General features: G+C 42.5%; 1 protein-coding gene across 1 annotated transcript in view; it reads right to left on the reverse strand.

Annotated features, from left to right (window-relative positions):
* Positions 1-26,464, reverse strand: part of NSF (N-ethylmaleimide sensitive factor, vesicle fusing ATPase) — a 124,023-nt gene that overhangs the window by 36,670 nt on the left and 60,889 nt on the right. Inside the window, exons 9-14 of the mRNA XM_080923382.1 lie at positions 21,305-21,504; positions 12,775-12,940; positions 12,230-12,304; positions 11,692-11,879; positions 2,173-2,268; positions 1,332-1,488 (exon numbers count right to left, since the gene is read on the reverse strand). Of these exons, the coding sequence (XP_080779508.1) occupies positions 1,332-1,488; positions 2,173-2,268; positions 11,692-11,879; positions 12,230-12,304; positions 12,775-12,940; positions 21,305-21,504 (882 nt within the window). The remainder of the gene's footprint in view (positions 1-1,331; positions 1,489-2,172; positions 2,269-11,691; positions 11,880-12,229; positions 12,305-12,774; positions 12,941-21,304; positions 21,505-26,464) is intronic.

Genomic DNA, 26,464 nt, shown 5'->3' on the forward strand with positions numbered 1-26,464 from the left:
CCCTTCCTCCTCCCCTCGGTTATTCTTGCTTAGGATCCTTGTCTTTTTTTCCTGCTCTATTTAGTCTTGAATGGTTAACGAGTCTCAGATAAAGGTTCCAGGCCTGGTCTGTAACTCAGCCACATCCTTTCTCTAAAGGATGCTTCTACTCCTGGAACTGCCGGGGCAGATCCTGATCTGGGACAGCCAGCCTGCTTCTGTGAGCCCTAGATAGCACAGATCTTTACGCTTATGAGGCTTGTTCTAGAGCTGGCTCCTATCCGGTTCACTTCTATGATCGTTATTTATCATTACTAAGTGCATGTGTGTATGTGCATGCCGTGGTATGCCTGTGGAGTTCAGAGGGCAGCTTTATGAGACAGTTCTCTTCCTATTGTGAGTTCTGGGGACACCAAACTTTTTTTTAAAGGCAAGCACCTTTACCACTAAGCCATCTCACTGGCCCCTCCCACCCACTTCTTCAACCCTGATTTTGCTCTTCTTTCTGCTTTAGGTCTTTCCTGCCAAGAGACTGTTCACATGTTGCTCCCTCCTCATAGAATATCCTTCTCAATTCTTTTGGCCTGGCCAGTTTCTACTCCTCCTTTGGCTCTTGGCTTAACATGCTTCTCTGAGAAGCCTTCACCTCTAGACCTTAAGGGAGCTGGGCTCCCTGTCATCTGGTCTCTCTGAACGTCTCTGCTGTCATACTAATACTAAGCTAACTGGTTGTGAGTGGAGTGTCCTCCCCATGTGTACTTGATGAGATCTGACCTGGCTCTTCAAGGCCACCTCTAGTTCTCTCTGACACTCCTGGGCAGTGAGACTGGCACCCACATGCACCGTTACGTGTGCATGTAAAAATTAGAAATTTCTGTTTGTTTTTATTCTGTAGCCCTGGCTATCCTGGAACACACTGTATAGACCAGGCTGACCTCAAGCTCAGAGATCCACCTGCCCCTGCCTCCCAATGCTGGGATTAAAGGCCTGCACTACCACTGCCCAGCGGGGTTTCTTTACAAGTCATTTTGAGACTAGACTGATGCTTGGGTGACTCTGTATCCACATCAATAGCTCTTGCGCGGAGCTGTGCAGTATCAATCTATTAAGTACTATAGAAATATATTTCTGTAAGAAAGCTAGCTGCTCTCACTTGTCAGAGACATTCTATCCCCCGCCCCCAATTTTAATCTGTCCTAATATAGATACACAGGCTAGGATATTATTTGAAGATCAAAGCTTAGAACTGACAAGCATTCACCTCTCTGAAACATACTAAGTAGCTTTTAAAGGCAAAGGCTTCTTGTTCTGCATTTTCTAAACCTTTAAGGCGGTCACCTTATTCTTCTTACCTTCTAGAAGGACGCTAACCAGTGGTGTGCGGTCGCTGTTTTTAGTCTGCTGGACCAGCAGCTCTCCGTCGTCCAGAACTCGGGTCACAGGGTCACCCCACTTGATAATCCCATTCATGATGTAACTTGCATAATCCTCTTGGTTTGTACCAAACGCCTATTGAGGTAAAGGGCAGTTTGAAGCATTGTGGTCAGCAGCATTGAAACCAAACTATCTCATCTTGGTATCACTGTCACTGTGTTGTTTGTGTCACACAACCCATTCCTTGTCATGGCCTCTTCAAAGACATTTTGAATTAAATGATTTCTGACCAAGAAATAAAAAAAAAAAAACAACAACAAAAAAAAAACAACAAAACTGTCTTATTCCCCAAAGACTTGGATAAAAACTGGCAATAAAATCAGATACAACTCTACGAAGACCTTGGAGAAGAAGCAAGCTGAGGGCTGAATGAAATGCAGCTCAGTAGTAGGGAACTCAGGCGTCCCATGGAAACAGCTCTGCTTTGTTGAGGCAGAGGCAGGCAGATCTGAGCTGGAGGCCAGCCTGGTCTGCAGAGTGAGTCCCACGACAGCAGTGGCTACACAGAGAAATCTTGTCTTGGAAAACAAACAAACAAACAAACAAAAATAAAACCCAAAAAACAAAAACCAGAAAGTCTCAAAACTGATGGCAACTCTCTACCACAGGAAGTATTGGGTAAATATTAGTCAAAGAGCAGCCGTCAGTGTTCCACTGATGTGTCTACAGTGAGAAACCTCAGATGACAGACCAGACGTCAGGAGGCCGACATCAGTCATCAATCTGTGGGGCCACACCCCACTCAATGTGCACACTCACTGGTTTGATATCGTTCTCCAGGGAAGCAAGGAAGTCCCCTCTTGTCACCTGCAGGCTCTCTGCCTTCTCCATGTCTACTTCTACTTTTGTGCTGGCCTGAAAGAAATAAAACAAGACATAAGAGTTGAAGAAAACTTAGCAGTATTCCCAGCTTAATAGAAGATTAAAGAGGATATTTCATATATCAAATTCTCAGATGTCTGCAAATCATATATGCTAAAGGAATTAATGACTAGAATATATAAAGCTTCTAAATCCCAACAACAAGAACGAGGTACTTGAACAGACATTTCTCCAAGGAATAGAGACAGTGGTGTCCAACTTTGGCCAACATCAGAGTGTCCTGCAGAGCTTTTCCAGACATGCTGTGAATGCCCAAGAACACATGAAAAGAGATGGCTGACACCACTAGTTTCCAGAGAACTTCAAGGCCAAGTGTGGTGCATGCTAGTGCTTAGGAGGCTGAGGCACAAAGGTGGCAAGTTCAAGGCCAGTATAGGATATACATCAACACCCTGTCTCAAAACCCCCAAATAACCAAAACAAAAAACAAAAACCAAAAAACCCAAAAACCAATGAAATTTCACCTCGAACTTAAAGAGCAACTCTGAATACAACAAACCCCAAAACAAACAAACAAAAAAAAACCCAAAACAAACAAAACCCCCAACAACTGTACAAAAAAACTCAGAAAATAAGACTTAGAGAAACTGGAACCCTTGGGCTGTTGATAGGGATGTAAAAATTGAAAGCTCTCACAAAAGAAAACTAGGACTGAGGCTAACTGTAGTGGTGTATCTCTTTAATCCCAGCACCAGGGAAGCAGGGTCAGGAGATCTCTGAGTCCAAGACCAGCCTGGTCTACAGAGGGAGTTCTAGAACAGACAAGGGTGCACAGAGAAACCCTGTCTCAGAAAAAGAAAAAAGGGAAAAAAGAAAAGAAATGAAAGAAAACTGGGATTGCCTTATGATCTAAGGATGTCTCCTTTGATATCCATCCCAGAGAGAGGAAACTGGGTCTTAGGAATTTTACAGCCATGTTCACAAGAGCATGGAACAAGGCAGTGAAGGAGAGGAAGGAACCCAGTTGTCCACCGATGGGAATAGACTCTTAGAAAGAAGGAAATCTGGGTATCACACCACATGGATGACCTTGAAAACACCATTGATGGATGCAAGCCAGTCACAAAAAGACAAACACTGCATGACCCCACTTGATGACATCTTTAGCATTCTCAAAGTCCTATGGAAAGCAGGGAAGTGGTTATCCTGGGTTGAAAGGAGATGAGAACAGAGTTACTTTTTAAATGGATACAAAGTTTCAGACTTACAAGAAGAAAAGAGGTCTGAAGTAGAGAATAATGTGAAGTAGCTGCACATTACAAATGTGTTTAATCACTTACATGAACAATTGAAGCAGTTAAGGTTATATCTATTTTAACACAATAAAGAGATACTCAGGGGACAGTGGTGTCCAGCCTTGGATGCACATTAGAATGCCCTCTAGAGTCCTTCCCAACTTGGCAGAGGCCAGCCCTACCCTGCAGGGTGTTGAATGGTGCAGAGGAGGGCCTAGGCACCTCTAGTGTTAGGAAGTGCCGCAGATGATTCTGGCACTGAGTTGTGTTTAAGAACCATGAGTTACTCCAGGAGAGTAAGAACCTAAAACTTGGACTTGTACTTAAGAACCTACGTGCCAGCTCCAAATAGTCTGCTCACTGCACCTGGAGCTGACACTTGCACATCTGGAGGAGCACCGAGGCCTCTATCAGCACTAGGAGCTGCCTGGACCTGATGAGTGATTAAGAGAACAACATTTTTTTCTTTTTAATGTGGCTGGGCTCACTCCCAATCGCACAAAGCAAGCAAGTTTCATCATTTTAAAATCAATATCATGGCTTTTTTCTTTTTAAAGGCATCTTTAAAAAATGTGACTATAAAGCAAAACTATGTGAAACACATATCAAACTTCCATTGATATTATAAAATATGAGTCATGTTCCTTTAGGAACAGACTGCTGAGACAAGATAAAAAGGGAAGACATTTAAAAAGGAAAATTCCGCCTTGAGGGATAAAAAGAACTACGTCAGGAAACTAGATCAAGACAGCAAACAGAACACATATATTTATTTCCCTTTTGGTCCCAAATCCCAGCAAATGGTGACAGCAGTAAGAAAGATGGAAGACCTGCCACTAACCTGAAGTCTTAGGAGCAGAGGACAGAAAGACTCATTAATACAGAAGCAGCAAGAAAAGGGGAGGGAGATCCTCCAGAGTTGAGGAAAGGTGTGTGTCTCTGCAGTTCAGTGAGTGCTTGCTGATCAGGATCAATAGAAAGAAATCCAGACTGTCTAGACACCCTGGTGCAAACCCACTAAACATCAAAGAGGAGACAAAAGTCCCAGAGCCTTTATGAGACACAAAAACAAGCCTGCAAACCTGAAGGAGAATTGATGTGATCGTTCTCACTGGCGGTACTAGAACCCAGGAAGCAATGAGAGCAGTATTCACAAATACATCTAGATAGCCATTCTAGAAAATGCCTCTCTTATTATATATTCATTATATCACTGAGAGCCCCCAAAGTTAAAAACAAAGCATGAGATAAAATGTACATGTTCTCTGGCCTCATGGCTTGTGCTGGCTGGCCTTACATTCCTGGCCCAGAGTGGACTTTATTTTATTTCATTGTTTTGTTTTATTCTGTTTTGAGACAAGGTTTCACTGTCTAGCCCTGGCTATCCTGGAACTCACTGTGTAGTCCAGGCTGGCCTCAAACTCAGAGATCTGCCTACTTCTGCCCCCCACTTCCTATTGTAACCTTCTTCGTTACCATGTAGTTTATCTATCTTGCATTTTATGTGGCAGTATTCTAGACGACTTGTGCATCAGTACTAAGTAATGTAGGGACCCTATGAGTACTGACATGAAATGGGAGGGCTGTTAGACCTTTTCTCATTTTCTCTGTATGTCTGGCATCCTTGCATCCTTAACACAGACTGGCTTTATAACATGTTACCCATCTCAGTTTAAGATGCTAAAACCCTAAACAACCTGATGTAGGCTTTGCAAGGGGCACAGAGTAAGGATGTGTGGAGGAAACATTCCCATCTCCAAGCAGGAAACTGGAGGGCTTGCTTTTCTGAGAATCCTCTCTTGTGCATTAACAGAGCCCCAGAAGACATGACTCAGCTATTCCAAAGGGCAAGACCCTGAGGGATCCAGCAACTTAGGAGACTGAGGCAGGAGGCTCTAGAGTTTGAGGGCAGCCTGGTCTGCTGCGAGCCTGGTCTACACAAAGATGATGGCTTGCCAGGGGCTTCGGGTATGAGGGTATAGAGAGGATGCTTACCAAGGCTGGCAACAGCTACTGCTGATTTCAAAACAGCTAGTACAGTGATGCTAAGTGTTCCCAAACCCAAAGCATGGGTATGCCATTTAATCCGCTCATTTCATACTGCACATGCGTATTAGAATCAAGCCTATAATACGGCTAATTGTTTTATACATCAATTACATATAATTTAAATTGAAGTCAGACATTGTGGCTTATTATGTGTAATCCTAGAACTTGGGAGGCTGGGGCAGGAGGAGAGAGTTCTAGGCTAGCCTGGACTACACAGAAGATCTTAAATCAACAACAGAAGGCTATAAATGATTAAAATGGCTACGAGTTGAGAGAATGGAATAAACTTTTCAGGCACTTCAAGGATTAATTATTAAAGTCACTTAACTGTAAATAATATTCTAGTGCTAAGTTACTTCTTGTTCATTAGAATAAGTGTTGAGTTTTCCCTAGCTAACAGCTACAATTTTATCAACATCAATACAATTTTATTTTTAAAATTTTATTTTTAAAATAAAATAAAACTCAACAATTCTGAGCTTCTTGTCCTCCATTTGGCTGGGCTGACAGCTATTTTCTGCATTTATTTGTGCCGGCTGGTGCATACAGAAACAGCGACACCTTCCAGCTCAGACACAAACTCATAAGCTTGTATTTCAACGCCAGCAAATATCAGCGCTCACCCTCACGCTGCGTAACCTTCAGACCTGACCTTTCCAGGCTCTCGTCATTCCTCTGAAATTATGGGGAGAATGACTTTAATCAACCAAAAGGTCTCTGAAAAAGAAGTAATTTTATTGAAGTTCACCAACACAGCTCAGGGAAGAAATCTGAGTTATGAATCTTCTCTACCTGAAGCAGAGATTCCTCTAAAAGAAAAGCAACCAAATGTCACAGGAGTTTTAGTTGAGCGCAGGTTCAAGTACAATGACACAAACAGCAGGCAGTTCATGATTATACTTCATTCTTGTTACAGAAAACCTAAAACCGCCGCCCACCAGGAAGGCCCTCTGGTAGACCCAGCGCAGTCTTTGCTTTGGCCCAAATGTTTTGAGAAGGAAACAGAAATAAACCAACATTTTATTTTTTTTTGTACCCTGAAGATAGAATATCATAATGACTTGCTGAATATAGTTTTTAAAGTCCTAACCAACTTTTAAAATTTATTTCTTAAATGTATTATTAGTATGCTGGGTGGCAGTGTTGCATGTTCCTAATTCTAGCACTCGGGGGGAGAAGCAGGTAGATCTGTGAGTTGGATGCTAGCCTGGTCTATGGAGTGAGTTCCAGGACAGCCAGAGCTACACAGAAAAACTGTATTTTTAAAAGATTTATTTATTTATTTTATGTATATGAGAGCATTGTCGCTGTCTTCAGACACACCAGAAGAGGACATGAGATCTCATTACAGATGGTTGTGAGCCACCATGTGGTTGCTGGGAATTGAACTCAGGACCTCTGGAAGAGAAGTCAGTGCTCTTAACGGAGTCATCTCTCTAGTCCCAGAATAACTCATATTTCTGATAACAACAGTAAAAATGTATTTGTGTGTGTGTGTGTGTGTGTGTGTGTGTGTGTGTAATGTTGTATGTGTGAGTTGAGGCATGCCTGAACATTATGTGTATGTGGAGATCACAGGACAACTTAGAAGAATTATTTCTACCGGGCGGGTCCTGGGATAGAACTTGGGTTGTTAGGCTTGGCAGCAAGCACCTTTACCAACTGAGCCGTCCCACTGGCCCCTTATCAACACTGTTTATGTCAAAAAAAGAGAATGAAAAAAAAATCAAACAGGCCCTTCACTGATGAATAAATCCATCTTATCCAGAGCCCAATACTATATCCTATTCCTATCTTTACCTTCTAGAAAACCTTTGGGGAAAATGGGCTAAAAGAGGTACAGCAGCTACATAAGGAAATGAGGAACATGGACAGAGTTTGATTAGGAGTCTGTCTCTTGGGCTGATGACTCGGGCAGTCTAGGTGCTTGATGTGCAAGCCTGAAGACCATAAGACTCCTTGAGCACACACAAAAGTGGAAGAAAACCAATTTCTGCAAGGTTGCCCTTTGACCTCCCCACATTCCCTGGTAAATGTGTACACTCCAAACCTCTCCCACTCTCATACACACAGTAATAAGCGAACGATTTAAAATAATACATATGTAGGTTTATTGCTTTACAAAATATGCATGGGTTGGAAGTTGACTCAGCAAGTAAGAGCACTTACTGCCCCATTCCCTTACACACACACACACACACACACACACACACACACACACACACACACACAGAGACACACACATGGATTAATGTTAAGGTGATACATAATTGGACAGTGGAGAGGTAGGCGGAGAAAATGTAGGAAAACAGAAGAGGAGCAGAGATGGGTGGGGGTGGAGAAATCAAGATGGAGCTGGAGAAAGCAGACCTAGATCCTGGTGGTCATAACTAGCGACAGGTAGATAGGTAGATATGACTATTTTAAGAGATTCTATAGGTCTTTTATCTCATATAGAAGGGCAGTTTGCATTTTTGTCCATTGGATATAATCATATTGTGTAGAGGGTTTGTGGATTGAGAATTTAATATTATAAAACAACCACGAAAAGCTACCAGGCTTTGGAGTAATGTTTTTGCCGGGTGGTGGGGTAAAGAAACACACTGGCACACTGGGGCAGGCATATATCCACCTAGGACAGAAGCACCAGGGTGGGCGGAATGAGCTGCCTGGGAAGGGAATCTCATGGAGAGTGTAGCTCGTGGACCAAGTGACAGAGTCTGTTCGTACGGCTCCACACTAGAGCAGCATACATGGAGTGAGACCATGGGGGTAATAAAACTGTAAGTCCTCCTTTTTAATATTTACCACAACAGGTGGTGCCCAACACCCGTGAAATGAGACCGCAGGGGGCCAATAAAGAGATAAGTCATCATTTAATATTTAATACAACATACACACATATGCACACACACACAAAAAAATGGACAAATTTAATACAAAATTTTAAAACTACATGTACTGCCCACTCAGTGTTTATAGGAATGGTGGGATATTCCAAGATGAGTAAGATGTAAACTTAAAGGTTAGAATATTGATCAGCAAACATTTCTGTACAGTCTTTAAAGCCGCATAGTCTGCTGCAAAGTAAACACTGCTATTACTGCATTAATACAGCCACATACAGTGATGGATCAGACATGAATACAGACAGACAGACACACATACAGTGATGGGTCAGACATGAATACAGACAGACAGACACACACACATACAGTGATGGATCAGACATGAATACAGACAGACAGACACACATACAGTGATGGGTCAGACATGAATACAGACAGACAGACAGACAGACACACACATACAGTGATGGGTCAGACATGAATGCAGACAGACAGACAGACACACACACACATATAGTGATGGATCAGACATGAATACAGACAGACAGACAACACACACACACAGTGATGGGTCAGACATAAATACAGACAGACAGACACACACACAGTGATGGGTCAGACATGAATACAGACACACAGATACACACACACACACACACACACACACACACACACACAGTGATGGGTCAGACATGAATACAGACAGACAGACAGACACACACACATACAGTGATGGATCAGACATGAATACAGACACACAAACACACAAACACACACAGTGATGGGTCAGACATGAATACAGACACACACACACACACACACACACACACACACACACACACATGCAGTGATGGGACAGAGTGTATATGGTTTTTAACTTCTTTGAGAAGAACTAGTGGTTGGCTGGGTTCGATCAAGTATAGTCTAGAACTAATAATAAAGCCATGCTCAACCTCAGGCCATTACTTCCTGCCTCATCTGTTAGAAAAGCTCCCCTTCTCTTGTCCTGTGTCACCAACCCATTCCCACTTGGCACAGCTGCCAGAGAGAGCTTCTGTTTTAACACTATGTCACTGCTATTCTCAAAACTCTCTAACAGTTTTTAACAGTGCGCACGGGAAAGAGTCTGCACTTTTTTTCAGAGAATAAAAAGCTTTGTGCTCCCCTCAGCTTTGGTCTCCAGGCTTTCCCCAACACTGCCTATCTAGCACCCCACTTCTAATGTTCACGCTGAAGCAACTCTGGTTGTGTCCCTGGGCCTTTGCCGGGGCCCCTTTCGTACACCGAGAGCTCCTGACATTCTTCTGGAGGATGCCTCTGTGAAGGCTTCTCTCCCCATGAGTTGACCACACCGATGCCTTGTCCCTTTCTGTATTATGAATTATCATTGTTTTCTATGCTTGTGTGTGGAGTTGGATGCATGCTGATTGGCAGTAGGCAATTACATTCTTTGCAGTTCCAGTGTTCACTCTTTGAACAGTGTATGGCATGTAGCTGGTACTAAATAAATGTGTGTGTGTGTGTGTGTGTGTGTGTGTGTGTGTGTGTGTATTGGAGGTGTTGGAACAGAATCTTGCTGTGATCCTGGCTGGTACTTGGTCTGTACTTCAAGAAGTCTTTAAACTTAAAGCAAACTTTCCCTCAGAGGCTATAGCCTATTATCACCAGGTCAGTAGTACCCATTTTGTAGTTATTTTTTTATTTTTTTATTTTTATTTTATTTTTTTGAGGTGGACTGTCCTGATCTTACTCTGTAGACAATGCTGGCCTCAAACTTAGAGACCTGCCTGTCTCTGCCTTTTGATTGCTGGGATTAAAGGTCTGTGCCACCATTGCTTGGTGTATTTATATTGTTTTAGAATTTATTATTTGTGTGTGTATGTGTGTGTGTGTGTGTGTGATGGGGAGGGCAGCATGTGTGACAGTGCAGATGAACTTTGTGGAGTTGGTTCTCGCCTTCTGCCTTCACGTGGGTCTGATGATCAACTCAGGTCATATGGCTTGCATACTACGTACCTTCACTCGCAGTTAGCACCACACTGGCCTGATAAACTATCCGGAGTCAAAGTCAGCCAGCCAGAGGTATCCCACATGCTGTGTGACTACTTCAAGAAGGAAGACAGCACAGCATTATGAAGGGAGAATCCGGAAAGGCTTAAGCAAAGGATAGTTAGTGCACAGGTGGCAGCCATGACGGTGCAAAAGCACTGCTCTGGAACAGAACCAGTAGGATGAACAAGTGACCTGACATAGGACACAGAGGTGAGCATCAGAGATAACTGAAATCTCAATATGAGATGCTGGCATAAAAAGAAACAGGAGCAAGAGAGAAGATGGTTTGTTGGATCTTATAGTTGAGACCTGAGAAAACACCCAGGAAGAGTTACTATCTATGAGTCAGAAAGTGAGAAGACAGGTACTGTCGGCTGAGAGGGAAGCCTGGGAGCTTCGGAATTAAAGGGACAACTGCAGCTTCAGAAAGAACCACCTGCACCAAAGTTCACTGATCCAAATAAAGGCCCGTCCAAAGTCTTCTTACAAGAGCATGTATTATGACTGTACTGAGCCAAGCATGATGGTGCCTGCTATGACGCCAGTTACACAGGAATCTGAGGCAGGGGTATGACAAGCTCAAAGCTTATCTGTGATACATGGCAAGTTCAAGCCTGTTTCTGCAAATTAGTAAGACCCTATAAAAATAACCAAAAGGGCCAGGGCTGTAACCCAGTAGTAGAGTACTTGCAAAACATGCACTGAGGCCCCAAGTTTAGTCCTCAATAGCACAAAGACAAATAAACAAACAAACAAAAAAAAAAAACCAAAAACCAAAAACCAAAAAACAAACAGAGCCCTCCAACACTTTGTGCTAGTCCATCTTCCTGACTCTGAATCCCGTGAGGGAAAAGGTCAAGATTCATCTTCACGTCTAGCCCAAAACTTTAAAAGTAACAGATATCTAGAGTTTGCTGCATGGAACAGTGCCTAGATGCAAAAGACTCAGCTTCTTATACATTAAGGCCATGTAAAGGTCGAAAGCAACAATCTTCAAAACCACATCTGCCAGACGGTAGTGACCAAAGGCAAATAAGCTGGTGCTCACCGCTGGGCAGACATTGCCATTTGTGTCCGGCAGTGGACAACAATCCTTACTCCACCTCTCCTTACCATTAAAAGCCAGTTTGCTCTCCTGGCATGTGTGGTAAGGAACGGGGGCGCGGCCCACACAGGCCATGTGTTCTTGTCTGTCCATTGAGTTTCCTGACCTTTATGTGTCTGTTCATGGCTGTGGACTGCGCTGCTCGCACCAGACCCTCCAGCTCAGCGCCACTGAAATTCTTAGTCTCCACAGCCAGTTCCTTAATGTCCACATCTGCAGACAGTAACTGGTGCCCTCTCATCCTTGCTGTGTGGATATGAAGGATCTGCAGTCGACCCTTCTCATCTGGCAAGCCTGATGAGACAAAAGCAGACATTTTCCTAGTCTTTGGAGTCCATTGAAGATGCAGTCACAATCCTAGAATTTTTTCTTCTAGGAGTCCAGTTGTGGACAGCTGACAATGAACATTATTTGATATAAGGTTGCTCTCATTAATAAAACTGAAGCCACAAGTGAAAACACGTGTGCATGGACACTCATAGGCATGTACACGTGGATGCAAGCACACACACACACATACACATGCGAACACACACACACACAGGCACACACACACACGCGCACACACACACACATGCACACACACACACACACTCAGACATGTGCACATGCATGCTTGTACACCTGTGATTTACTTTACTTACCTATCTCCATTTTAACTTCCAGCCTTCCAGGTCGAAGGAGAGCCTCATCTATCAGATCTGGTCTGTTGGTCATTCCTGAATGCAGATATTAAGAGCAGTGAGCAAATGATCAGAGTTCAAAAGCAAGATAAAACATACTTTTACTCTGTAAAAAACAGTAACCTCACTAAGGTCCTGTTACAAAAAACAAACACAAACAGCACTAAACTAAGAACATCATTTGTTTTTTACCCAGTAGAAAACATGAAAGACTTTGCAGTGAAATCACTATTTAAAAAGCAAACTTAAGGAGCAAGTATGTGGCTGAAAGAAAGCAGGATGGTCTTTCCAGCTCCCTGGTCCCCCCTCTTCTGTATGTAGCAATTTCCATGTCCATACGAAGCAGTAATGTTTTTCCTTTCTAAAAAGCATCCTAAACAGCAGCTCAGAACATACAACAGTTAAAACGTTCTGAGAGAAAGCAGCTCAGGTCCCAAAGCCCAGCTGCAGGCGCGCCAGCAGCGAAAGTGCACACTGTCGACGCACACCCTTTGTTTCAGACGCACCGATAACGAGGATGTTGTTGAGCTGCTCGACGCCATCAATCTTGGACAGCAGCTGGTTGACAACAGTGTCATGGACTCCAGTGCTGCCAGCCATACTCCCTCTCTGCTTGCAGATGGCGTCAATTTCATCAAAAATGATGATGTGCAAGCCACTGTTAGCACCAAGCTAGGAAGGACGGAAATTCTGTTAAAAGTCACACTCTGAATACATCAATAAGCAAACCAATCAAGAAGTGCAAAATGAAGCGTTCTACAGGTTGGTTTTGCTGCATTTTGATTAATAAATATAGATGAGTGTAAATTAAATCATAGATGCTGCACTCTCAAAGATACTGGAATTCCAAAATAGCTAATAACTCGGTAACTTAAATTAACATGGATTTCTTAGCAATTTATATTTCGTAATTATTTCCATGAGGAACCAGAGAAAACGAGCTATAAAACTTAAGACAATAACCACATGGTTATCATGGGGCGCAGTGACGTTGCAATGTGTGCACAGAGTGTGCACCGATCGGATAGAGTAACTGACGTATCAAACATGCAACAGTTCTTCATTTGGGAGATGATCAAATTCCTCTCGACTGTCATAAAATGTAAACGTAATTGATGTCAATCATGATTCTTTCACTTTCTATGTTTACCACTAAGGCGAAACAAGGAACAATAAAACAGAAGAGACTGAACATAACCTAAATATCAAAATACATAAATAATATAAATTAAGTGATGAGCACAGCAAACCTAAGGATTAGGTATGATTAGAATTCATTAATCTCTGATAAAAAAAATCCTCTTTTGTGGTGTGTGTGTGTGTGTGTGTTGTTTGAAACCATCTTTCTATGTAGCCTTGGCTGGCCTGAAACAGGAATCCACCTGAGTACTGGGATAAAAGGTGTGTGCAAGCACACCTGGCCTATAAAAATATGATCTTTCAAAGAGGTTAAATAAGTCACTGAAATGGCTCAGCAGGTAAAGGCACGTGCCACCAAGCCTGATGACCTGAGTTCAATACCTAGGACTCACACAGTATAAGAATTGACACGCACAGGTTTTCCTTTAACTTCCACACATGCCATTGTCCATACATATCCATAGTCACAGGGATACTTTTACACACACAAATACACACATACACAACTTTAAAAGAGAGGTTGAGGGATGCAAGATAGATCAAGCCTGGTGACCTGAGCTAGATCCCTGGAATTTATGATGGAAGGCAGCTCCCTAAAAGAGGTCAGTCTCCAGATCTCCACGCATATGTATGCACACAAACCCAGAATAATAAAGAAAATTAAGAGACTTAGTCTTAACTGAGAAAATGTGTTAACTTAGCAAACATTGTAAAACAATTTAAAATAAAGTTAAAAACCACCCTTATCACCTAAAGATAAATGCTATCAATATTGTAATATTTCTATTTTTTAATTTTACAATTATTTATGGTGTGTGTATGTACATATGTCTGAGGGCCAGGGCTCATACGTGGAGGTCAGAGGACAACTTGTGGGAGATGGATCTCTCCTTTCCTCAAGTGAGTACTGGAATCCTTTACCCACACAGAATCATCTAGCTACTTTCTACCTATTTCTACACTTTAATTTTAAAAAATAAAAACTTGAAGACCCACTGCACAGGAAGACCTGCTGCTCACAGGCTGACCAACCCAGCTGCCACCTGGACCCAGATCCAGAGCTTCCAGTCAGTCCACACCAACAGCTACACTATCTACGAGCAGCTGGAACACGTGGAGGAGCCAGTGCCTGTGCTGCGGAACCAGACTGGGGAGCACGTTATCACCATTGAGGATGAAAAGCTGAAGCATGGCTGTGGTGGGACCAGAGCATCTCTGAAGAGCCTGAGAGACCCACAGAGGCTCCGAGGGCAGACTAGGCAGCAGTGGGGGGGTAGGGGCAGTCTGAGGAGTCTGAAGAGCCTGTGGCATGCCCAGAAAAACTAGGGAAGGGCAAGTCCTATAGAAAACATTTAAAAAGTAGACTCATGAAACTGGAAGAAAAAATGGTGGAACAAAGCCTTGTGTGCAGGGGAGAATGACAAAACCACAGACTTAGTGGCAAAGGGTAGCGACATAAGTGGTCTGTGCTGCTCTCTGAAGCCATGGGGATGTCTGTGACTCATGCTGCCACCGTAGGCTATGTAAGTGTCTGTGGTCCATGTTGCTGCTGGAGCCCATGTGGATGGCTGTGGCCTGTGCTGCTGGCAAGAGCCATGACGGTGTCGATGGACCAACTGCAGCGGAGGGCAATGTTGATGTTCAAGGTCCATGCTGCCATTGAAAGCTGTGGGAATGACTGTGGTCTGTGTGGTCATCTGTATCCCTGTTCACATCCATGGTTTATGTGTGGCCCTAGGCTGTGTGGAGGTCCATGGTCTGTGCTCCTGCTAGGGGCCATGTAGATGATCATAGTTTGTTTTATCACCAAAGGCCATGTGTGTGGCCTGTGCTGCTACATGAGGCCATGTTGGTGTCTTTGCTCTTGCTGCTACTGGGGGTTGTGTTGATGCCCATGGCCCATGTTACCGCCAAAGGCCATGGGATATCTGTGGTTTGTGCTGTGGCCAGAAACCATGTGGAAGTCTGTGACCCTTGCTGCTACTGACTATAAAGAGCAAGGGAGCTGCTTTTTAGTGGCTGTAGACACAGTTGAGAATGAGAGGCATGGAAGGTTTCTGTGACAACCTCTCTTCCACTTCCTCCTCCATCTCTCCTCCCCAAAAAGAAACAACCTAGACAGGAAGTCACTGAAGAGAGCTCTCAAAAGCTGTGATAAGGATGCTGAAATGTATGCAGCTCTTTACAGCTGATGGCTCCGGTGGGAGGAGCAGAGGACAACCACATTCAGGTTTCTTTAAGGGGCTGGCCACTGAGAGTCTGACCCTGTCCCAGTGAGTGTATGAGCAACACAGATAGGACTCAGTCCTTCTTTTTCTTCTTTTGTTTCTGGGGAGGTTCCAAGGGTGGGGGGGTGGACCTGGGAGGACTGGGAAGTAAATGGGACTGGAGTGTTTTATGTGAAACTTCCAAATAATCAATAAAAACTTTAAGAAAATGGGAGCTCATCACGCCCTGTCTTCTCTTGAACATTTACTGTTCTTTGAAAGTAATTGTTTTACTTAAAGTGAAATGTTTTGCTTTTATTTATTAAAATTATCTTCATGTAAAATATTTTGATCATGTTCTTCCCCTCCCCCAATTTCTTCCTCCCTAACCATCCAATTTCACATCTTCTCAAAATAAAATCAATACAAAAGAACAAGTTAAAATGATCCAACAACAACAAATCCAATATGGCAAAAATACCGAAACAAAAACTACATGTACACACAAAAGCAAAACACAAGCCATGAGACCCATTTCCTGCTAACCACTCCTGTGCATGGGCCTGCTCTGTAGTGTGGCTGCTATATCCAGTGACAGTCCACTGCAGAAAACTGACATATTCCTTCCCATCTGGTATCAATTGCAAACCACTTTCTTCTCTCCCAGTTGCAGTTTCGTCTGGTTTGAACTTGAGGCGGCCTTGTGCACACTGCCATAGTCTCTGAACAGCACCAGTCCTACTGTGTCTGGAAGTGGTTCCCTTAGACTCACCTGCTGCCTCTGGCTCTTACAATCTTTCTGCCTTTCTGTCTATAGCTCCCTGACACCTGAGGTGAGGGGTTTGATAAAGGCTTTTAGGGCTGAGTACTCCAAAATCTCCCACTTTGTCTAATTGCAAATTAACATAATTAGAAGAAATCTGGAAAAATATGGGAAAAGAGAAAGAGCTCATAAGAATTAAAGGCAACTAACCAGAGAGGAGTCTTACACATTGCCAAGCAGTATCTTAGCAGCCTGTTTTTCCAGTCCAGTTATTATCTTGTTTCCTCTTCCAGAACTACAGTATGATTATTAGTAGCTCTCTCAATCCCCACACTCTAATTCCTTTCTGTTAGATATTTAATTATTTCTAATTATATATTTCTAATTATATATTTGGCCGCATTGAAAATTCTTTTACCTAAATCCTTGACAAAATACATAATTACTTCCTATACACAACTGTTAGGTTAAAAGGTATACTGAATATTTTAAAGACCTTAAAATAGAGCATCAAATGCTTTTCTACAGAATTTTGCTTTTGCTACTTGGTAGTGCTGGTACTATGTCTAGAGTTACATCCTTAGCACCCTCAGAAAAAAATTTTTTTTAATGAGTTTAGAATTCCACAATGCATGACTGTGCCTATCTCGATATATTCTCACAAATAAGGAATATAAAAGACATTAAAAACTAATTACCAATGTGACAAGTCAATGCTCCCACCTTTCTGTGTGTGCTTGGTTCATTGGTTTTAATGGAGCTGATTTTTCTGCTTCTAAATCACATTTTTCTAATTACCAAAGATGCTGGCACATTTTATAGATTATATATTTTTGAGCAGAAGAGATGGCTTGGCTCACAAGACTAGGCTTACAACCAAAAATATATTATATATTTTTACCAGTGCTAATTTTTCTCTTATTATTTGATATGCCTCCCGTGTGTTTCTTTTATTGGTTTATAAACATGCTTTTTAATTAAGTCCATTGATATATAACTGTAAATATTGATCTCCAGTATTTATGTAAAGATGGCCCATGGTGTGCATCTGAAACCCCAGAGTTAGATGGGCAGAGACAGGCAGATTTGAGGGGCTTGTTAGCCAAATGGCAGTTGTGGGTTCACTGGAAAGTTTCTCTTTAAACAATAAAAGGGAGAGTAGCAGAGAGTAAGACACCAACTATGACCTCTGGCATGCACATCACAACAGGCAAGCTCACAAACACACACTCCTTACACTCACATATACACCAAGGGAGAAAGAAAAATCCAAGCACTAATTTGAATTAGATTAGATCTGTAAATAAATTAACTTAGGAAACACTAACGTTACACCCCAACTTTAGTGGTAGTTTCACACATTCATAAAAGTGTATGCCGGAAGAAAATAAGTCAAAATTGCTGTATGCTCATCCGACAGATAAAGGGCCTCAGGATGCTCCTGCTCTCCTGTAAAGAGATGCTTGTTCTTTAACGCAATTCTATACTGACACGATTCACAGTGTCCTTCAGAGTTTTTGGAATTTAAGTTTTATTTTTTCTCTAAACATCACTTAAATTATTCTCTTTCCATAAATATTGTAAAAGCTAAAGTTTAAAATCTTTCATTTCTCAGTGTCACTGTGTATACTGATTATGCATTTATCTAATGACAAATGATACTCTGATTCATAAAATAAGAAAACCCCATGCCAAAAACTGTTCATTGACCAACCCGAAGAAAAACTGGAACCTCAACCTTCACTTTTCCAGAGAGCACTTCACAGAGGTATAATTAACTCAGTGTAAAACCAGGACACTATAGGATTTTACCTTTTCAAAAGGTATTCATTCTCAGCCTGGCTGAGCATGGGAGGCAGAAGCAGGCGGATCTCTGAGAGACTAGTCTACTCTGGTCTCCAAAGTGAGACCCTGTCTGAAATACAAGAATATTTGAACATAAAACACTTATGGACAAGAAGCAGAAAGGAGCTGCGCTGCTGACATGTTGCTGTCCACACGCCCTGAGCCGTGTGACATGTATCCCAACTTCCGTCTGCATCTAACCCTGCTACCCACTAGTCAAGAAGGGTACCAAAGACTGCAAAGCACTGTTTTGCAAAATGGCCACAGGGGCACTCTGTCCTAAGCACATGTCATCACAATCTGGGCCTTTTCAGAGCCTTACAGACCTATGTCCTGCCTGCCATCAGCCTCGTCTCCCCACTCAGTCAGCACAGTAACATCAAGTTTCACAGAGTGTTAGTTTAAGGCAAGCTCATAGGATAGGGAGTGAGGAATCATATTCATAGATGATATAGCCAAGACATCAATTAACATGCCATCCTAGTGCAACTCTCTTCAACTTACTGCCTCCTGGCTCTGCTTCTACCATTTGCCATGTTTCCCATAGAAACAGGGCTGATGCTACTGAGCCCCTGGCAACAGCCTTCGAAAGTGGAGGTTCTAAATTTATCTAGTTGACCTATACGGAAGTACCCATCTCAGTTGGCCAGAAGTGTCCAGAGTCACAGAGGGGAGCCTTTTCTTTATTATGTAACCCACATTGCCCTTCATGGGGTCGTTAGCTGGGTATAACAAGTCGTGTCTGGACGTGACAGAAGAGGATGGTGTGATGACTTGTATATGCTCGGCCCAGGGAGGTGTGGCCTTGTTGGAGTAGGCAGGTCACTGTAGGCCTGGGCTTAAAACCCTCATCCTAGCTGCCTGGAAGCCAGTCTTCCACTAGCAGCCTTCAGATGAAGATGTAGAACTCTCAGCTCCTCCTGTACCATGCCTGCTGGGACGCTGCCATGTTCCTGTATTGATGATAATGGACTGAACCTCTGAACCTGTGAGCCAGCCCCAATTAAATGTTGTCCTTTATAAGACTTGCCTTGGTCATGGTGTCTGTCCATAGCAGTAAAACCCTCACTAAGACACCGAGTATGACTAATATCTATTTAGAAATTCTTTGCCAACGCAGTTTTATCATTAGTAGTGCCATGTTTCAGCTGACTGAGTTTAAAAACAGTACCGAGGTTATCTATGCAGCTATATGGAAATTCTCACATGTGAGCTTTTATGAACTGTTTCTCTAGACTGTGTTTCAACTCATCTTTGTGTAGTGTATAATTATCAGGGCCCATTAGACTCAGTTTCAGGTTTTTGTTTTTGTTTTTTTTTTAAGCAGTTGAAACTAACTACAGTGATAGCTGTCTCATGCTTTTTCTTTTTTCTAAGTTTCCAATGGGGGTAGGGAATGAATTCCTAAAATACACTAAAGCCCATTTTATCTTTCTATAACTACGTAAGCCCATCAGACTTTTTCCTAACTCTAAGGCGTATTATGTTATTTCACCATCTTTGAAATCACAGCATCAGCAATTCTTTGCACCCGAGTTCCAGGAGGTTGTAATAGCAACCACTGAAGAGGAAGGTGCTGTAGTTGTGTGATAATGATGTAAGAATCCCCCTGATACGTCACAGCACCATTCTTGGCCATATGCAGCAAAGAACAATCAACAGAGAGGCAACATCCTCACCTTCTCACAGTGGGACACAGACTTCATTCAAAGAGAGATTCATTCATTCATTTATTTTTGTAGTGCTGGGGACTGAGCCTAGGGCCTCACAGAACTATACCCCTAGCCTATGTCTCATATTAAAACTTTAAAAACTCGATTTTTCTCTCAGGCAATTAAAATGCCATTCTGTGGCTTCTAGTTCCTTTGTTTCTGTTTAGAAGATGCCAGGTGGCCACTGACCGGATTTTACTCGGTTTACCGATTCAAAGTTAATTTCACCCAGAAACTCTTTTACAAATACACCCAGGGTGTGCAAGTAAACATCTGGGCAACTTATGACCCAGTCAAGATGACACACGAAATAGCTGTCACAGTTAAGAAACTCAGTCTGGTTTTCAAATTTCCCCACCTAAGGCCCAAATCCAGCATTTGAAGGGTTTTTTTTTTTTTTGTTTTGTTTTGATTTTTGTTTTTTTAAGACTTACTTTTATTTTATGTGTATGAATGCTTTGCTTGCATGTATGTAAGTGAATGTTCATGTGGTGCCTAAGCAGGGCAGAAGAGGACATCAGAGTCCTTGAAACTGGAGTTATAAACAATTATGAGCTACCATACCGATACTAGGAATTGAACCCAGGTCCTCTGGAGGAATAGTAAGTGCTCTTAACCTACTGAGCCATCTCTCCAGTCTCCCAGCTTTTGAGATATTAAACACACAGTCAGTTTAAATATGGCCTCTGGAGTTCCAAATAATGTCTATGTTCTTCCATGTCATTATAGGTAGGGATAATTGGTAATGCTGTAATTTGAAAAATGCTACTCTACAACTGAGCTGACTCGGTCGGGGTGCCAAAGGTATCCTACTTCCTGTGGAACTTGACACAGAAAATCCCTAAGGTCTATTCATGGACTTAACTTCCCTCCTTTCCCAAAAGACAAACTGAGTTTGAGTGTTTGCAAACAACGTGGTCCAAAGCATCATTTGAAAATATATTCAAGGTCTGTTTTTGAACATGTGTATAATAACATTTCAAATCATGTCAACCACATATAACCTCTAGGGTACAGGTTCTCAAGCTGTGGGTCACGACCCCTATGGAAGGTTGAATGACCTTTTCACAGGGGTCACCTAAGACCATCAGAAATCACAGATATTACATTATAATCATAAAAGTAGCAAGATTATAGTTATTAAGTAGCAATGAAAACAATATGGTTGGGAGGGCCATCACAACATGAGAAAGGGTTACAGTGTTAGGAAAGTTGAGAACCACTGCTCTGGGGAAATTCTGGGGATACCAACTATATTTTACCTGCAAGTTGTTTCAAACTATAGATCAGAGTAACAAGTGAGCTCCATGTTTCTGGGCATCACTCTTCATGTAAGCCACGCTACGTTTTAGTAAGTATGTCCACATACCCGCCTTTGCTCCTCTTCAGCATCAGCAAAGAGTTTACGAATGTTAGCCTCCGATTCTCCCACATACTTGTTAAGGATTTCTGGTCCATTGACTACTTTGGGCTCTCTTGCGTTCAGCATCTTGCCAATCTGTCGAGCCAAGAGAGTCTTACCACAACCAGGGGGCCCATATAACAGGATGCCTTTAACATGTTTACAGCCTAAAAAGGAAGAAGAAAAAGTCTTATATCAACTCACTGCAAACAGAAGAGGACATCTGAAGGAAGCCTGCCTTTTTTTACACGCCCCTTAGGACAGACCAACCATGTCACTTACACACAGCAATATCTGAGTGCTGTCAGTAGACAAGAATAAACAGTCAAGCCTCTTATGTTGTTTTAAACAGAAAACAGAAAAACAAGGTCTAGCTGTTGCAATATTTGAAGGGAGAAGGAAAGCTGTAAGTTACAGATTTTTGAAATATTCTTTATTACTTAGAACGAACACTTTTACTCTGGAAATGTCTCTTTAACTTAATATCTAACTAGGAATTATTACTTGCTTTATTGTCTCTTGAGATCAGGAGGAAAGTCTGCCTTGGGGAAATTCTAGTGGAAAATATACCTATTACACTACAACAGGCTATGGGAACTACATCTTAGTCAGTCAATGGAAACAAACTTGGAGAAGCAGCAAGTGTTTCTGAGACGGATGGATACAAATGAGTTCCAAGGTCTCAATTGATGGCAATAATTTTGGGAATAAGGATAGATGTCTTCAGTGACAAATGTCACATGACAAATGGGTATGACTTTTTAGGGCTACCCAGTTGGAAATAAAGTTTCGAAAGTAGTTTTCAATTACTTGCCACTAACAAGCCACATTAGCACGACTGATGATTTGGGTTCCCCAGAGTGTCTGGTCTACTCTAGAGGACTGTTAGCTCCATTTCTGTGACTTCTCTTCACTCCTATGGGGACACCACCCTTCAGGGTGCCACTGCTATGGTCCATGTTTTCTGTTATGTTCTTCTTTTATACCACACTGACATAGCACTCTGTTCAGTGACTAAGTACTAGACTTCAGTGTTATTCTCCAAGCAACAGATGAAGAAACTAGAAATGCAACACTGTGTTCTTGTGAAGATGACTTGTCCTTATCTAAAATTAGAGTCTTAACAATTCTATCTTTAAGGGGAAAAGTACAATGGAACCATTGACAACCAGTAAAAGAAATCACAAGACACAACTGCCAGGAGCAAGACTGAGGAGGAGGAAGGACACCCAAAGCTAACATCATTATGTCAAGAAAAGACACATGAAAAATTCTTGAAAACAACAACATCTGCACTCCTGGCTAAGTTTGCAGGCAGAAAGAGAACTTCAGTGAAACTCGTGAAGTCTTGGCACCACAACTTTTCTCACCACAGAATAAAGCTCTGCCCAAGAAACATGGGCAGTAAAATGTCTTTGACCTTGGGCCCAGCACTCAAGCAGGTTTATACTGCATTACGGGTAAGGCTGGCTCTTCTGAAGGTTGACACCGCTGATCATAGCCCACATCCAAGCCTTCAGGACTACAGGCTCTGGAAACTTAACTCTTAATCTTCCTCTTCAAGCCAACAGTTTCCACTTGACCTCATGCACAGACCATACTGACTGGCGTGTAAGAAGCTGAGCGAGCGGCTCAGTGGTTAGCAGCACTGGCTACTCCTCCAGAGGGTCTGGGTTCAGCTGCCTGTCCCCTCATGGTAGCTCACAACTGTCTGTAACTCCAGTTCTAGGGGATTCAATCCCCTCTTTGGGCATGCACACTGTGTATCTATATACATGTACCCAAAACCTTCATATGCATAAAAATAAAGATAAAGAAACATGAAGAGGAGGAGGAGCAAAAGCAGAGCAACAAGGTTTACAGAGGACCCAGAGTCCAGGCCTGTTCTCATCTTGCTAGACTTTCTCCAAGTTTGTCAATAGCCCCTTGAGGAGACCCTCCCAGGATAGGCCATGCTTTCTTGGAAAGGCTCTTCACGTTTTCTGTTATCCCTGCCCTGTGGGCCCTGAGCACAATATGGCCACAGAGCAGAGCTGGAGCAAATTACAGCAGAGCGCTGACTGACGGCACTTCCTCCCCCACACTATCCAATTTCAGCCGGCTCTTGCTCTCACCCGCCATCTCTTACTCCCCTTTGTTATCTCTTTTCTAATTCTCCTTATGAATTATTGAAATACTCGGTTCTTCTCAAGAGCTACCTCATGCCTCTAATTCTCGGAGATGACCTAGATTCCCACTTCACATATTTAAAAAAAAAGATAATCTATCAATCGTGACCTCCCGGCAACTGTCTGCTTCACCAGCCACCCTGACCAGCCCGCACATCCATCCCTCACCTCAACATGGCTCTCTCAAAGGAGGAGTCCCCTTTCCTACCTCAGAGGTTTATATTTCAATCATTTGTTTATATAACTTCTCTCTGAGATGATGTGCTGTTTAAGGAAAAATACTGTTTTATTGATCTTGAATCACAACTGATCCAGCATAATGTTTAGCATATAGCATGTACTCCAAAAAAAAAAAAAAAAAAAAGAACCAGAGAGGTAAATTCTTGATTCCTTTTCTCCAAAATTGAGAGTCTGAGGGAAAAGAATCTATTTTTTCAAAATTAGTTGAACTCTTTAATTATGAATCTCACTACTGAACTAATTTGCATCCATCTATCCATCCATCCATCCATCCATCCATCCATCCATCTATCTATCTATCTATCTATCTATCTATCTATCTATCTATCTATCTCACCTATTTGCAGTGTCCAAGCCTTTTCAGATTATCATAACAAATTGTTTATAAATAGTAGAATCTGAACTTTGCAATTCTGTTTTTGTGAATGGAAAATGCTTAGTTTAATGTGGTTTGAATTAAACTAACTCAGATCTTATAAACAGTTCACAAAATACTGCTATGAAAATTAAGAGAAAAGGCTGACATGTGTGCTTATGCGATGCATCATGTGTTATCTTTGAAATGACAATATAGTTAGGGTGACATCAACAGGGTGTCTTAGCAGCTTCAAGTTGGTATCAGGAGAATCCTTTCTAGCATATTAAAGAAATACATATTAACAAGAAGATTCTCAAAATCCAGCTCCACAAAGGAATCAGTTATTAGAATAAGCAGTGGAAATGAGACCTTGTCATTACTATCGTCGGTCTTTCCTGACTTACTAAATAAGCACTGGTCTCTAATTTCCAGTGAATCCTAACAACTGATTTCATTCAACGCAAACGTACATTGAGCTCCTGTTGGGATGAAGCACAGAAGTAGGTGTTAGGGACACAAGACATGCAAAGCGCAGGCCCTACCTGTGTGGAATTCCCAGCTTGGTAGGAAAACCAGAAGGCAAGCATCTAAACTATATACTAACATATCAGTGAAGTGCAGAAAATATCTTTGTCATCTACCCAAGAAAGGCTGATTTGCTGAGGTGATAGTAGAAAGTTAGAACTGGACACAGAAACAAAGATATGAGACTGGCCTAGAAGAATGCACAGGGTCTTGTTTAGGCAGCGGAAAGGAAATGATATCATAAAGAGAGACTAAGAGGGCAAGAGGCACAGAGGTGCCTCTTAGAGACATAGATGCCAGCAGTAACCTGCTATGGCTAGAGCCCTAGAGGTACCTAGAGACTGACAGGCTCTGTGGCTGACCTTCATTGCCAACGAGTTAACATTTCATGTATTTATTTGGGTGAGAAGGGCACAAGCAGGCTATGTTAGAGTGCTACATGGTTAGAATATAGAGGTCAGAGGACAACTGGAGGGAGCTGAGTCTTTTTTTCCATAATGTGGGTCCTGGAGGTGAACTCAGGTCACCAGGCTTGGCAACAATCAACTCTTAGTCACTGAGCCATCTCACCAACTTATGGATGAGTTTTGAACTTGCAGAGGTTGGAAGGGTAGGCAAAGGGGTATTCAGCCTTTTTCTGTACACACTGACTTACTAGCTGATTGGATTTTTTCCAGGTGAACTTTCATATCACTCAAGTTCCATGGGATGTAGGCTTCAAAAGGAAGCCCCACTCCCTTGTGGATGCCCAGCTTTCTCCTGAGTTTTTCCTGGTGCTGATTTGGGGGACCCTCTGATCTCAGCCTGCAGAACCATCTGCTCCCACATGTCCCATCTTAATATTGGACAGGCTTCTCATGATCAGTACCCTAGACCAGTAAATTAAATATAAAAGGCAAGATATAGAAGAAAAAGAAACTGGTGGAAATTGTTTAGGTTGACATTCTTTCATTCATTCTCATTACCATTTTTCCCCTCTCTCCTTCTCCCTCTCCCTCTCCCTCTGTGTGTGTCTTGTGTTGACTTTGCTTCTTTGAGACTGGTTTTCATACAGCTCAAGCTGAGTTTGAACTCCTGATCCTCTTCCCTGAGGCTCCTATGTCATAGAATTACATGTATACAACTTCATGCTCAGCTTACTCCTCTGGTCTTTCGCAGTCTAATGAACCTCTGCAGGAAAATGCACACATGCATTTCCACACAATGGAGGGGATTCCTAAACTCTCTGAGGTCAACCCATGGAGTCTAGGTGAAAGGCTCTGAGGAATGGGGATGCAGCTCATGCAAAGCACTTGCTTAGTGTGCAAGGATTTGAGTGTATAGCATTAGAAACACAAACATAAACAACACATAGGAGCTAACAATATAGCTCAGTGGGTAACGGCTCTAGTTGCCAAGCCTGATGACCTAAATTCCAGCCCCAGAACCTACACAGTGGAAGGAGAGAACTGACTCCAGCAAGCTGTCCTCACATTTGCATATGCGTGCATGGCACATTGAACACCCTCCCTCCCTCCATAAGGAAGGAAGGGAGGGAGGGAGGGAGGGAGAGAGGAAGGGAGAGAGGAAGAAAGGGAAGGAGGGAGGATAAAGGATAAAAAATCCTTGAACATACCAGTGAATAATTTGGAAAAGGAGTAGAAGGGAATGATAGGGGCTGGAGAGATGGCTCACTGGGTAAAGGCACCTAAAACCAAGCCTCATGACCCACATGCTGGAATAACAGAAATAAATCCCTCATGTTTTCTTCAGAGAGCTGTGACATGAATACACACACACACACACACACACACACACACACACACACTCACTCACTCACTCACTCACTCACTCACA

The sequence above is a fragment of the Micromys minutus genome (genome assembly GCF_963924665.1).
Source record: "Micromys minutus genome assembly, chromosome: 10".
Lineage (NCBI taxonomy): Eukaryota > Metazoa > Chordata > Mammalia > Rodentia > Muridae > Micromys > Micromys minutus.